At 40.9% G+C, this 15,630-nt stretch overlaps 1 protein-coding gene across 1 annotated transcript in view; it reads left to right on the top strand.

The window, feature by feature from the left end:
* The window catches only part of TBC1D9 (TBC1 domain family member 9), a 109,621-nt gene that overhangs the window by 91,553 nt on the left and 2,438 nt on the right, over positions 1-15,630 (top strand). The window contains exons 14-20 of the mRNA XM_046656224.1: positions 1,654-1,752; positions 2,193-2,261; positions 5,919-6,159; positions 10,784-10,849; positions 11,675-11,761; positions 14,628-14,702; positions 14,801-14,904. Coding sequence (XP_046512180.1) covers positions 1,654-1,752; positions 2,193-2,261; positions 5,919-6,159; positions 10,784-10,849; positions 11,675-11,761; positions 14,628-14,702; positions 14,801-14,904 — 741 coding nt within the window. The remainder of the gene's footprint in view (positions 1-1,653; positions 1,753-2,192; positions 2,262-5,918; positions 6,160-10,783; positions 10,850-11,674; positions 11,762-14,627; positions 14,703-14,800; positions 14,905-15,630) is intronic.

Raw genomic sequence — 15,630 nt, 5'->3', positions numbered from 1 at the left:
TTTACGTGTGTGGGGAGGTGTAGCTATGCGATTGTGTCACACGCATAGCCTTGCATAACCACCATCACAATCAAGATCTCAAATGTACCATCACCATAAGACTCCTTCAAGTTACCCCTTTATAGCCCCACCCACGCCTCCCTCACCCAATTGCCAACCTGGCGATGACTAATGTGATCTCGATCTCTATAATTATGTTATTTCATGGTTGTTACATAAATAGAAACATGCAATATGTATCATTTGGAGATTCGTCTTCTTTCATTCAACATAATTTCTTTGAGGTTCGTCCAAGTCATTATGTATTCAGTAGTTGTGTTTTTTTTCATTTCTGAATAGTATTCTGCAGTAGGGACATACGAAGGCACTCTAGACTTCTGTTTAGCCTACCCATGTAACTGTTACCCAGGCCAATACCAGCACTCCAGAAGTGCCCCTTGTGTCCCCGTTCTGTCACTATCCATCCAACCAAGGGTAATAATTCTCCTGACTTTGAACACCATAGATTAGTGTTGCCTGATTTTGAACTTCATGTGAATGGAAATATACAGAATGTGCTCTTTTCATTCTGGTTTATTTTGCTCAGCATTCTCATTGTGAGATTTGTCCAAATTGTTTGTTTTCCTTGCTGCATAGTAATCCAGTGTGTGACAATACCACAGTTTATTTATTCACTCTCCTGTTAATGAGCATTTGAGTGGTTGCTTGCTTTTGGCTAATAGTGGCACTATGAGTATTCTAATATATATGTCTTTAGGTAAGATATATACACTTTTCTTTTGGGCATATGCTTAGGAAAGGATTTTCTGGGTCATAGGTATTTATCTGCTGACTTAATAGATACTGCCAGACAGATTTCCAAAATAGTCATACCAATCGATACTTGACAGCAGCGTGTGAGAGTTTTGGTTGCACTATACCCTTGCCAACACTTGATATTGTCTGTCAGCTTTTCCTTTAGCCTTTAAATGTGTTTAGACATTGCAGCCATTACTTCCATGGGTTCAGCTTCATACTTTAAGCAGAATTTCTTCGTTTTGCTTTTGTCCCACTAAGAGATGTAAAACCTTACATATTCTTTCTTGGCTTTTGAAGTTCAGTTCAATAAACCTTCAGGCAATGCTAGGCATTTTGGAGTTTGAAAAGGTAGCCAGCCCACAGTGTCTGCTATCCAGGGACAAACCATGTGGGTTTCTGGACCAGGACAAAAGCTCTTGAACTAGAGATCAGGGCAGGGAGCCTCACACCAGCATTTCTTCCAGCCTCCCAGTCTGATACTTAACCTCAGATACTTCCTTTCTTCTTGTCAAGAAAATTCTTCCTTTAAAGCATTTTTTCGTACACAAATAGCCCTATAGCCTTATTTAACTCCTCTTCTTTCCCATGAACTGTTGATTCAAGGAAGACTCATTTGGCTTTGAAATTTAGTTCAACTGCAAAGAAGCATGAGAATTTCCTGTTATTTATTTGTGATTGTTAGATGGCTTTAAAATAAGTAAACGTAAGATAGTAAATAAAGGTGTAGGACAGGATGCCTGTCATGTGGCAAGAAGTTTCTCATATGTATCAGGATTGTGTCTCCATCAATCCTGCAGACATGACACACTGTGCTGTAGCAGATTTGTCAGAAATACCGATATTGCTCCTTTCCAGAAATTTGGAACTATCCGGGCAGATTTGATTGAGCAGATGAGATTCAAACAGAGACTGAAGGTGATCCAGACCCTGGAGGATACTACGAAACGGAATGTGGTAAGTCCTTGGAGAAATGGCATGTGGCCTTCTTTCTTTATCCTTCCTCACACTCCTACAGGTCCATAAATTCCTACTTGACAGACTGAAGATGATTTAAAAGAAGAAAATCAGGAACTTTCCCAGTATCTTTTTTTTTTTTTTTTTTGGTGGTGAGGAAGAGTGGCCCTGAGCTAGCACCTGTTGCCAATCTTCCTTTTTATCCTTGAGGAAGATTGTCCCCGAGCTGACATCTGTGCCAATCTTCCTCTGTTTTGTATGTGGAATGCTGCCGCAGCATGGCTTGACAAGCAGTGTGTAGGTCCATGCCCAGGATCCAAACCTGTGAACCCTGGGCCGCAGATGCAGAGCACACAAACTTAACCACCATGCCGCCAGACCTGACCCCCAATATGACATTTTTGAGTTTGTGAAATTTGTTGTGTTTATTCCTTTTGTAGGTGCGGACCATTGTAACAGAAACTTCCTTTACCATTGATGAGCTAGAAGAACTTTATGCTCTTTTCAAGGTGAGTTTCAAAGTAAATTCATGTATATTCAGGGACATAAAAGAGTTCACTTTAATAATTCAGTTAGTTCTGGATCTTTCTGTTAAATTCTTAAAGGATAGCATGAGTCTCAACATACATAAATAGGAAGATAGAGCTGAGAACATAAAAATGGAGTACTTAATATGAAAAAATAAACATATTCTTGTAATCGTTTAAGTTGATGTTTTAGCTTTCTTCCACTCCATGTAATATTTTAACTGTTTCCTTAGACTTAAGAAAATAACGTGTTTACTTTATAATGCCCATTGGAATGATGAGTATTATATTCTGCCTGAAATTCTTGTAAATTGTAATTTCTTATATCAAGCTGTACTAAAGCACCCTTAAAAAGAGATATATAGCAGAATAAGAATAAAGCTGATCAAATGGCTAAGGAAAAGCCTAATTGATTGAGTCTCTGTGATTTCAGTTTAGTAGTTCAGCCCCTACCAGGCTTGATCCTGAATAAGAAAATATGTTAGTAAATAAAGCAATGTAGAATTTTTTTCTTCTAGAAAAAATACTTTTGTCATAACTATCGTTATCAACCTCATAGGTAAAAATGTGGCAATTGACAGGAAAAAAATCCTAACGATGCTTTTTATGCAGGTACCAATTTTTTTCACCATCTCTAGTTGGGTAGCTTCTCATATATACGGTCATGCGTCACTTAACAACAGAGACGCATTCTGAGAAATGCGTCGTTAGGTGATTTCATCATTGTGCAAACATCAGAGTGGACTTCCGCTAACCTAGATGGTATAGCCTACTACACATCTAGGTTATATGGTACTAATGTTATGAGACCACCATCATATATGTGGTTCATTGTTGAACGAAATGTCATTATATGGCTCATGACTGGTGCCTTTCACCCCAGAACTAAACTTGGCTGTATTGAGACCTGCTAAGATCATAGAGGGACAAACATAAAGGGACAAGCATGAAGATCTGAGCTGAACGTCAATAGATCTTAGAATCAGAGGATATGATCGCTGGGAATGTTTTCACTAACATTCCCACTTGCCTGTTAGCAACTGGAGGGTGCTACCATTTTATTTATTTTTGTTTCATTAGTGCCTCCTATGGTGTCTCTCCCCGGTAGGTGTTCGAAACGTGTGTGTTTAATATAAAGGTAAATTAGTGATCAGTTATCAATCTGGTACAGTCTCTGCAAGCTTCTTGTGCAGACGCAAAGATTGGGGTTTCCTGGATGGTTAGTGATGTGCTTTGTGCAGCCCCACAGCATGACCAACCGAGGGGACAATAGCGCCCCGACCAGCCTCCATTCAGCACTTGAGAGTGAAGTCTCTGTCATGTGCCATCTCATTCATACATATAAAGCACTGTAGCTAATTGCTTGGTGTAAGTTGGTTGTCAATATAATGATGCAACTTATATCAAAAACAAAAAAATGTAATGATCCAACTAAGGTCAGATTTTAAAGGGATACTGAAGACCATAACAGATCTGCTTCACAGGGTGGTGAGGGGAAGGGCCAGGATTTGGGGTTACTAAACAGACGTGGGAGTAGCAGCTGGAGGCAGCAAGACTGTAGACAGATAATGGGAAGAGCCTGAGACTCTCGGTTGGTGTCAGGGATGGGAAGGAGTCTCTGGAGCTGTGGAACCCAAGATGAAAACTTCAGTTATGGACTCTTTCTTGAGTCTTTTGAACACTTTTATTGGCTTTAGTTCACTTGAACAAACATTTATTGAGGCATTTTGCATGTCAGATACCCTGCCCGACTTTTCAGACATGTAAAAAGCCACTTTCTGGGAGTTTTTCTGCAGATAGAGAGGAAAGATGCAGTCCTCTCCCAAGATGCTTACTGCTTGGGTTTTTAGGGTAAAACTTGGTGGAAAAAGGTGAAAAGCTGCCCTCCTGCTGAAGATTTGGTAGAAAATGTGCTTCAGGACCTCTTTGTCCTAGTTTCTCTTGAACTGTTTCCTCATTAGTCCTTCGGTCCTTGTTCAGTCTCTGGTCCCGTAGCCACTGAATGATGCAGTATGGGTCTCATCAAGAAATAGGAGATGATCTGCCTGGCTTGTCTCTGCTGATGGTTGCGAGCACCAGGAAGGTGCCTGCACCCACGTTCAGGCCTATTTCCAGAGTAACTTGGGTGCTTCAGTTAAGAGGAGATGCTTTGGGTAACCTTTATCCACTGACACAGCTCAGGTGAAGAGGACCCCTCCTGGGGATGTAGCATCAACACAGCCCACTCACAGATGGTTACTGGGTATCACCAGTGATAGTTCAGAGTACAGCTCAACCCATGGCCACCGGAACCTCAGCCTCTGCCTCCCTGCCTCTGACGTCACCGCTGCATCTGCCCTGCAGCCAGAAATGCAGTCCCCAATCCCTGGTGAACTTTGACATGCTTCCTTTATTCTCCCAAGGCCACCTTGGAAAAAACCTGGCTTTGGCTCTGCTTTCCACCTCTCCTTCCACCTCCCCCTACTCTACTCCTCTCTTTTTTAGGTTATTAGCTATAATTCCCAGTAAACAATTGTGATAAAAACATTGGTCCTCTTTGCTTCTTTCTAAATGAGAGCAAAACTGAAGTACTATACACAACGGACTCCCCCACTTTCAGAATCCCCAGGCAAGGGGGAAAGATCTGTTTCGAAAGTGCTTTTTTCTATTGCAGTATTTATACGTGCGTGTAGGGAAATATTCAGATGGTGCTCTAGGGAATAAAGTAAAAACAAAGTCCCCTTCTTCATGCCCTTCCCGTCTCCCCCACCCATCATCCAGAGCTAACTGTAAATGTCTGGGGGGAGGGATGTCTTTCTGGGCTTTTCTATTACATGTTTTATCTTTGCAGTCTTCCTAGAATGCGTGTGTGTTTCCACCAAAATCAATATGACCTCGTGAATAAAGAAGCTGCCTTGTTTCCAAGAATAGAAACAGGAAGCTTTCTGTTGGATCCAGATCTCTTCCTCACCACAGCGGTTCCTACTCATAATTTTTCTAGAGCTATTTTCAGACGTGTGAAATAGGACCACACACTTATAGCTTGAAGATTGTGACTATGATTATGTTTATGTGATTGTGGTGACCAGGAGGTAGGGGGTTTACGGGACACTAAACCAGGAATTAGGAAACCCGAGATCTCCTCCTAACTCTGCTTTGACTAACTGGTTGGGTGACCTTGTGTGTAAGCCACTGAACCTCTGGGCTCCACCGTCCTCACCTAGGAAACAAGGTGGTCAGATTGCCCAAATTATAGATCCTTTTCAGGTTAACGTTTTATTGATTTCTTTTAAGGAAAAAAATTGTTTATCTTTACGAGAGTTATTTCTTAAAATGCTTGTGAGTATGTGTGTAAGGGAGAAGAAAATGGGGTTCTGGGGGGTTCCCCTTCTTTCTTCACCTGCCTCCAGTAGTTCAACTGGATCTTTCATGCCAGATATAAACAGTAGAGATGGTTGCCATGGCATTGGTGAAGGGTGGTCAAGTAGAGGTGTGTGTAGACAAGGAGAAGGCAGAGGGGGCCCTGAGACCAGAGCACAGCCCTAGAAGATGCACACAGGTTGACTGAAAGCCTTTTTCCCAACTTGGGGTGGGGGCCTCTTCCTGGTATTTGTTGCGAGATGGAGTCCCCAATAATCATTCTGTTCTTTAATTTTTCAGGCAGAACATCTAACCAGCTGCTACTGGGGTGGGAGCAGCAATGCGCTGGACCGGCACGACCCCAGCCTGCCTTACCTTGAGCAGTATCGCATTGACTTTGAGCAGTTCAAGGGGATGTTTGCTCTTCTCTTTCCCTGGGCCTGTGGAACTCACTCTGATGTGCTGGCCTCCCGCTTATTCCAGTTATTAGATGAAAATGGAGATTCTCTGATTAACTTCCGAGAGTTTGTCTCTGGGCTAAGTAAGGACATGATGTTATTGCATGAGTTTGGAGGGGGCGATGGGGCAGTCACTACCGTGGTCCTCAGTGCTGCTCTCAGGGCCATTGTCCCCACAATGCCTCGGAAGATTGGGTTTAGAGGGCAAAGGACCACATTTTAAGGTTTGAAAACTGGTTGTAAATTTTTTTAATGAATGGATATATTATATCATTAAATTATTGCCTTCTACATTAGATAGTTCTCAGCACTATTAAAATACATTACCAGAGAATTCACAAGACAATAAAATGCCAACTTAAACACTGAAACCACAGACTGTGATAACTTTACAAGAGAAAAAGAAATGTTTGGATGAATTGCTTTTCTTTCACCAAAAAATATATTTATATTACATATAATATATTTCATAAAATTTCATAGCATTTTTACTAAAGGGCTGAAAAAACCACAACAGCTCTGCAGTGCAAATGGAAGTCTTTTCTGTCTGCTTTCCCGGGAAGAAGGGCTGTCCATCATGAGAGTGCACACTCACGCCCACACCTCCCCAGGGCCATGTGGATTGCTGCATGTCAGCCTCACTGTCTGACCTGTTCACTGCCCTGTATTCTTACTGGATTATTGTTCCCTTTATAATTGAGCAAAATACCTACGTCGTAGTCGAGCTTGGCCCACCTGATGTGAGGTTGTGGATGTAGCAGGCATTATATCAGGCTGCCAGAATGAGATAAGAAGGAAAAAATGTTTTATTCTAATTGTGCCCCTCTGTGACCTTGGGCCATGTAGTTTAAAATGACCTACCCAAGGAAAGATGAAGGGGTCAGACATGGAGCCAATGATGATTCCACAGAGTGCCCTAAGTCTTTAAGAGTAATGACTAGGAGGGGGCTGGCCCCGTGGCCGAGTGGTTGAGTTCACGCGCTCCGCTGCAGGCGGCCCAGTGTTTCGTTGGTTCGAATCCTGGGCGCGGACATGGCACTGCTCATCAGACCACACTGAGGCAGCATCCCACATGCCACAACTAGGTGGACCCACAACGAAGAATATACAACTATGTAACGGGGGGCTTTGGGGAGAAAAAGGAAAAAAATAAAAATCTTTAAAAAAAAAAAAAAAAGAAGAATGACTAGGAGAAGGCTTAAAGGCCGGAGGAAGCTGATGGTTTTTAAAAAGGCAAAGATGAGGTCCTCTTAGGTAAGAAAAAATGATTTGTATGAAGCACTGCTCTCTTTCCTTAAAAGGGGGGCCGTGGAAGAACTGGCCTTTATTAAGGGCAGGCACTGTTCAGATGAATTAGAACTTGTTCTTTATCACTTAATCCAAACAACAGCCCTTGGAGGTAATAACGATGATGGTAACTAACATTTATACTGCGTTGGCTCTGCTCCAGGCACGGTAAATAGTTTACGTGCATTTAATTTGCCTCCAGGCACACAGCGACAAGGCTGGAGGCACAGTTTGTACAGTTCCTATTATGCTTCACTACTTGCCTGCTTCTATCATTATCCCCATTTTCAGTTAAGAGATGGAAGCTCGGAAAAGTTAAGTAACTTGCTGAGACAGGAGTTTTTAGCAGGTCTTCAAATATGTCATCTGTTCTCGAACTGTCAGTACCTGCTGGGCCCAGGATTCCAACAAGGGCTGTCCAGGAAGCTCATCTTTTTCTCACTACTCAGTGCTGAAGACAGCAAACTGGATTTCTTTTAGGGAAGAAGGCGGTATTAATTTTTAATTACACAAGGAATACATAAGTAAACTCTGCATTTTTAAAAAGCAAGACAATCCAGACAAAACTAAAGAACCCTTTGGCCCTATCCTAATCTTTTTCTGTCCCAAGGCAATTACTTGTCATCCTATTAGTATGTATCAATAGGGGAGTATTTAAAAATTATCTTTGGAGAATAAGGAGGAAGAAAAAGAAACATGTTCTGCATATAGAAAGTCATAGAAATAAATACAAATATCTGATTTACTAAAGTTCAGTCAACTCCTACAAGGATAGTACTCTTCAAAATCTTCAAGAAAGGATAGGAGGGCTTGAAGTCCAAGGTAGAGAAAACACTGGAAAAGTGTGCTTAAGGCTTCTTCAAATGCAGTTGAGTTCTTGAACAAAGTAAACTACACGCCAGATTACTCGGTGAGCTCTCAGAGCTGTTGTCAGTCTTGTGGGTCAAATATAGTTATGGAGACAGACAAGTAGACCAGAAATGAGAAATTCTGTTCAAGTTAAAAAAAAAAAACTAAAAAATGAATTCTGGAAAAGATAGATCAGTAACTAATGTTAATTCCCAGAAATTCCCTCTAGAAATTTGCGAACAGATGGTCTGTATGGAATTAGAAACGAGGGATTACTATCAGAAGCCATAAATTAGATCATCTTCTTTTCCAACCATGTCGATGGAAGGCAGAGTCTCTCTAAGCATGTCATGGGTGTCATGATGCAGCCGGTCATTGGCCAGATAACTCATTATCAATGGAAAAGGTGGAAGTGTATAGAAGTCAGTGATTGCATGACTGACTGAACACGGTCCCCAACTGTGATGGTTAATGAGTCAATTTCAGCTGAGAGTTCACTGGTACCTTGGGCTTGGTATTCAACCTCACTGATTGTTTCCTCATTTGCAAAATGGAGTTATTGTCAGAACTAAAAGCGATAATTCAAGTCAAGTTCCTAGAACGGTGCCAGACTCAAAAAGGGTCAAGTATTATTGTCACTATGCTTACTGTTTATCCCCCTCTGCTGGACGCAATCGGCAACTTAAACCATAAAGCTAGAAGAAGGCATACTTACCAAATGGGTGGGCTATACGAAGCAGGGGGAGATAGCCAGTATGTTGGATGACAAAAACAAGATTAAAAAGTATGAGGAGAGGAAATGATTGGCAAAAACAAATGGATAGGGATACATCAGAAACCCTAAATTTTAAGAAATGATTGTAGAAGAACCAGCTAGGGTGTCTGCGTATAGTATAGGGGTTTCAAGCATGGCATTAGGGTCAGACAAAGCTGAGTTCAAATCCTCGACCTACCGCTTACTAGCCTGTGACCTTGAACACATCACTTAACACCAATAAGCCTGACTTTTCTCATCTGTAAAACTGGGATATTAATTAAACCCATCTCATGGAATTATTATGAGAAGAAAGTGAAATACGCACAGAAAATAGTTAGCGTAGGACTTACCACAAACAAATGGTTAATAAGTGTCTGTCATTACTTTCGTGATTAGTATTAGTGAGTGTGCAGACATCTTGGGGTTTAGTTAACCATGTGGTCAGTGTGAAACTCCAGAGAGGAGAAAGAGTATAAGAAGTTGAATGTAAACTTAGGCTCTATCAGTGCAAGTCAAGCAGAGTTCCACTATTCTCTGATGTGAAGAAAAGGCTTCTGGAAACGCTCTGTCCAGAGAGAGATTGATTGACAAATTAATACAGTTAATGGATGTGGGTAAGAATAGGGGAGGGTATACATACAAACCATGTCATGTGAAAACTTGAAAAATGTGGATACATGTACCTTGACGAAGATTAACGCCTGGAAGAGGTAAACTCGAGGGGGACAGGGCAGCTGTCCTTAAAATCTGAAAGGTTGTTGCGTTGAAGAGGCAATAGACAGTATAATAAGGGGAAGAGGAGGAGTTCTAAACGTTTTTTGAGTCATGGACTCTTTGAGATCTAATAAGGACTATAGCTATTTTCTTCCCCAAAAGCGATACACACATAGAATTTTACGTTTTGTGGGCTCGTGGACTTTATGAAGTTGAGACTGCAGGTTTAGGATCCTGAAACTGAAGCAAAGATGGGTGGAATGAGATGCCTCTGGTCGTGATGAGCTCCCTGTCTCTGGGGATGTTCAAGCTGATGCTAGATTCCTGTCTTAATGTGGAGGTGTAAGGGGGATCCTATGTTAAGTGGGACATCCAACAAGATAACCGCTGATGTTCCTGTCAACCCAGATTCTATGATTCCTCTTTTCCCAAATCTGATTAATCTTCACCTCGATGATCTGAGATAAAATATTTGCAAAGGATTTTCTGATTCCTGAAATACATATGGACTTTAAGGGAAAAAGTAACAGGATTCTTTTGATTGAAGCTATTATGATGTAATGGCAGATAGGTTAGGATAAATTAAACTGAGGAAACATTTAGAAGAACCCAAAACAACTAAAAAGGATTTGTAAAACAAGTAATTTGAAGCAATCTCAAATATATTTTGAGATTATTTCTGAGCTCTAACAGTTATTTAGAGTGTTGAAGCCTCGTCGCATGATCTTTCTTATTAATAACACTAGTTTATTATGTGCCAGGCACTATTCTAAGCAGTTTATATCTATTGACACATTTAGTTCTCACATTTCATGGGTCCTGATGTCAAGACCCCTGGCAGCATCTTCTATTTATCATCTGGCCTTATGGAGAGGAAATTGAGGTACAGCAAGGTTAACTCTCCCAAGGGCACATATTTAGTACAAAGGATTTGAAGCCAGACATCCTGGTTCCAGAGCTCTTAACCCAAATATGTCCTGGCCAGACCTTCTGTCACACAATGTTTCAATTTGTAAAGTAGACTTTCAGGGGCGTGCTAAGCCGGGAGGGGATACTAGCACACACAATGCATTTCTCATCCGTACTTACGTGACTTCTAGGTGCCGCGTGCCATGGGGACCTCACAGAGAAACTCAAACTCCTGTACAAAATGCACGTCTTGCCTGGTAAGTGAGCTACACAGAGCAGCACCTGTACCTGTAACCATGACCTGGCCTGAAACTTCTTTTTGGTGTGACCTGTTTGCCTCTTTTTGATACACAAAGTCACTCCTTGGTCACTGAGAATGAACTGAACAATGACTAGTTACGTAAGTTCCTGAATCCGCATGTGCTTGATCCTGTGGTCATTCCCCTGTTAGAACAATGAGTTGTGGTAATAGAAAGAGCAGACTTCTGCAAGAGATGGAATCACTGGCATTTGGTAACCCATGGAATGCAAAGGTTGTTAGAGAGGAAAGGGTGTAGGAGCCTGAGATTCTGGCTCCAGGGGAGTCGTTTTACCAGTGATGGAAACAAGTGGGAAAGATGGTGAGGTTCTGAGTTCAGTTTTCAACAAGGTTGGCCTCTGATTGAGATGTATCTAGCAAATACAAAAATAATAATACTAATAATAAATAACTGAGGAGAGATTGGCACTAAAGATAGAGTAAAACTGTAAATTTGGGAATTATCTTTATAGCTTACTATTTCCTAAAATTTGGTTCCTAAAGCATCGTTCCACAGAATTTAGCAAAGTCTCCATAAAAAGGAAAATGTAAAGAGACACTTAGGCGTGGAGCTGTTAAAAAGGACGGTCGAGTTAGAAATGAGTGAGCCCCTCCCCCAATAAGGGTTTAGAGGCTGTAGGCATTCAAGGCCCCCAGTGATGCTACCCTCCCACCTTTGTAACTTCAGCTTCTCATCCTCTCCTGTGTCATTTCTTTAACAAATAAAGCACACTTTGAGTCATGGCCCTGCCAATATGAAGATTCTCTCTCCTCCCTGCTCTAGAACCATCCTCTGATCAAGATGAGCCAGATTCTGCTTTTGAAGCCACTCAATACTTCTTTGAAGATATCACCCCAGAATGCACACATGGTAAGTGACTTTCATCACCAGGGGTACTATAATTCATTTCTACAGAGCCCCCTGTTATTGGAAAAAGTTGCCTCCAAAGCTAGTCAGTCAAAAAGTATGTGAATTCAGTTGCCTAGTGTGTTACTTTCTTTAGAAGATTTTTGACGTTGGACAATTACTGTGAGGAAGGTACTTCTGCCCACCAAAGAGACCGTGTACTTTGAGTCCTGGCGGCTTAGAAAAATCAATCATGTCCTGTATAGTTGTATACTTTGCTCCCCTCTCCCCACTGCAGTCAGGCTCATTAAGATCCAGAATCGGAACTAGCACTTATCTCAGAAAGCATTCTCTTATATCTGTCTTTGCTCTGTAACAGACATCAGCAAACTTTGGCCCCTGGGTCAAATCCAACCCACTGCCTTTTTGCACAGCCTGTGAACTAAGAATAGTTTTCCATTGTAAGTAATTTTTAAAAATCAAAAGTAAAATATTTCATGACATGGGAAAATTATATAAAATGTAAACTTTAGTGTCCATGAAGTTTTATTGGAACAAAGCCGAGCTGTTCATGTATATATTGCCTATGGCTGCGTTCATGCTTCAGTGGTCGAAAGGAGTAGCTGAGACAGAGACCTTATGGCCTGCAAGGGCTAAAATATTTACTATCTGGCCTTTTACAGGAAAGGTTTGCTGAGCCCTGCTCTGTGTGGTTGTTAGGTCCACATAGACATGATCCAACTCACTGTATATATCTCCAGGTTTACGTGTTAAAGCATGTACTGTTTTGTCCGGTGTGAATCTAAGCACCATCTCTCAGGCTGCTAGCAGCGAGTTATTTACCTTCTCATTCATCATTAGGGCAGCTCCACGACTTCACCCGAATCCTAAAGTAAATGTGGGTTGTCGCTGGGTCCTTTGCCTCTTAAATCTTGCCATCCCGAAGTAAGCACAGCTTAGACCTGCTTTTAAACTGGGAGCCTCTAAGTAATTGAGTAGAGAGGAGTGAGTCAGACCCAGTCTTATTACTACAAGTTGAGGGTAGGAGCTTTAGACAGGATGCTGGCTCTGTATATCGTTATCTAGGTGACCTCAGGCAGGTTCCTGCATCTCTGAGCCTCAGTTTCCTTATGTGAAAATGGAGATGATAGCTGTCATATAGGGTGTAGTAAGGACTTAATGAGATAATGTAGTAAAGCTTTTAGCATAGTGCCTTACCACATCCTACATTGTGAGCAATCATATTTTGGCTGCAGAATGTTTGCCATATCTTTCTTGGTGGACGCTCATTTCAGGAAAGAAGCCACTTGTTTCAGAAATGCTTCAGGCATAGTCATAGGCCAGTAGCATTTAATATCATTAAAAGACACTTTTTAAAAAATGTTTTTCTGACTCCAAAAGTACTATTGCTTTGTATTGAAATTTTAAAACAAAGACAAAATATATGAAATAAGCCAAGATACCTTAAAATCTAATAATAGAGAGCGAACTAATAATATCTTGAAATATTTCTTTTCAGTCTCTTTATTCATATTATTATAATAATATATATAAGTATATATAAAACTGGGATCAAACTGCTTATCCAGTTTTGTATCCTACTTTTTTCACTTAAAATCCAGTGAGCATGTTACCATGTCATTAACATTCTCTGAAAACATGGTTTTTAAATGGCTGTGTAATATCCATTGCATGGGCTTACCATACGTTAACTAGTTTTGAATATCTACTCGTTTCCTAAATTATTTTCAACATTAACAGGAGAGGAATTTATCAATGACATATAGTACATTGTCCTCACTGTCTTAAAAGTTGCTGAGGGGGCCGGCCCAGTGGCGCAGCGGTTAAATGCACACGTTCCACTTCAGCAGCCTGGGGTTCGCTGGTTCGGATCCCGGGTGCAGACATGGCACCGCTTGGCAAGCCATGCTGTGGCAGGCGTCCCACATATAAAGTAGAGGAAGATGGGCACGGACGTTAGCTCAGGGATAGTCTTCCTTAGCAAAAAGAAGAGGATTGGCGGCAGATGTTAGCTCAGGGCTAATCTTCCTCAAAAAAAAAAGCTGCTGAGATTGATTTGACACTAAATGCAGTAAAGGTCCCATATCTGACACACCTTTTGGATGGCTGAGGAAGTGCTGTAATGCTGTCTTACAGGCAAACTGAGTGGGATTCTGTGATGTTGTATGCCTTTCTCTTGTGAAATCCTATGCGTCTCTCATGTCCTGTTTTAAGAAGAAAAAAGAAAACAGTTATAAGTGGTTTCCTTGAAAGTCATATTTTTAAAATGCCAGATTATGAATCTGAAGGAAATTTCTAGTATATAACATGTTTCTGTTTTCTTTTATCAACATAGGTTTTAATTTCTTTTTAAAAAGTGAGTTCTTGATCTTTTGTGGGGCCCGACAGAAAGTCAATCTCATGCCAGCAAAGTTCGGATGATAATATAACAGAGAAGGGAGGGAAGCCAGCATTCCTTGGGGACCACCAGTTTTTAAGTACTGAAGACTACATGAAATCATCCATTTAATTCCTAATTACACCCTGAACCCCATTTGTGAAAGAGAATTCCGGGGGAATCCTTCACCTAGAGTAGAGATAGGGTTGTCGGATAAAATATGGGACACCAAGTAAAATCTGAATTTGAGACGAACAACAAATTATTTGCTTCTCATGGGTTATGTCCCATGAGGTATTTGGGACTCAGTACTAAAAAATCATTTTTCTTTTATGTCAAATTCAAATTTAACTTGGTACGCTGGGTTTTTGTTTTGTTTCTTTTGCTCAGGCAACCCTACCTAAAAGTTTTTTCAATTTTCTACTACAAATGCTAAATCTATGGGTTTATTGTATAACATTCTCCTCTTTCCTTCTGACTCTTTCCTGGCAGTGGTTGGACTGGATAGCAGAAGCAAAAACAGTGCCGACGATGGCTTTGTCACAGTGAGTCTAAAGCCGGACCGAGGTACCGATTTTCTCCTCTCGATGTATGTTTCCCTCACTGCTGATTGAACACTCGTTTCTTGACCTTTGAGCACTTATTTCTTGGCACTTGGGTTTTAGGGAAGAGGACAAATTCTCAAGAAAATCGTAATTATCTGAGACTCTGGACTCCAGAAAATAAATCCAAATCAAAGAATGCAAAGGATTTACCCAAGTTGAATCAGGTAAGTGCTGAACAGTTTAATTCGTTCATTTCAAACCCTGAGGCTCTGTTTCCCAGTCATAAATAAATGCGGAAGAAGCATCCTCAAACAGAACGTGGGGTGCTTGAGTAGTATCTGTCTGGATCTATTTTGGGCATGTTTTTGTGCATCAAAAATGTGCTTGGTTGTGAGAAAATGACCTCCTTAGATAAAACGTGAACCATGAAATAGCCAATTTTGAGAGTACACGCATTCTCATCCCAATCATTAAAAATACCCTCAGAAACGATACTCATCATCACTTATCATCAGGGAAATGCAAATCAAAACTACACTAAGATATCACCTTATACCCGTTAGAATGGCAAAAATAACCAAAACAAAAAAGTAACACATGTTGGAGAGATTGTGGAGAAAAAGGAACCCTCATACACTGCTTGTGGAAATGCAAACTGCTGCAGACACTATGGAAAACAGTATGGAGATTCCTCAAAAAATTAAAAATAGAAATACCGTATGACCCAGCCATCCCACTACTGGCTATCTACCCAAAGAACTTGAAATCAGCAGTTCCAAAAGTCCATGCACCCCTATGTTCATTGCAGCATTATTTACAATAGCCAAGATGTGGAAGCAACCTAAATACCCATCAACTGATGATTGGATAAAGAAGATATGGTATGTATATATACGATGAAATACTACTCAGCCATTGAAAAGGATAAAATCATCCCATTCACAACAACA

This window comes from Equus quagga, chromosome 3 (assembly GCF_021613505.1).
Source record: "Equus quagga isolate Etosha38 chromosome 3, UCLA_HA_Equagga_1.0, whole genome shotgun sequence".
NCBI lineage: Eukaryota > Metazoa > Chordata > Mammalia > Perissodactyla > Equidae > Equus > Equus quagga.
Note: the sequence above shows the minus strand (reverse complement) of the source record. Positions and strands in the feature narration are given on the sequence as shown.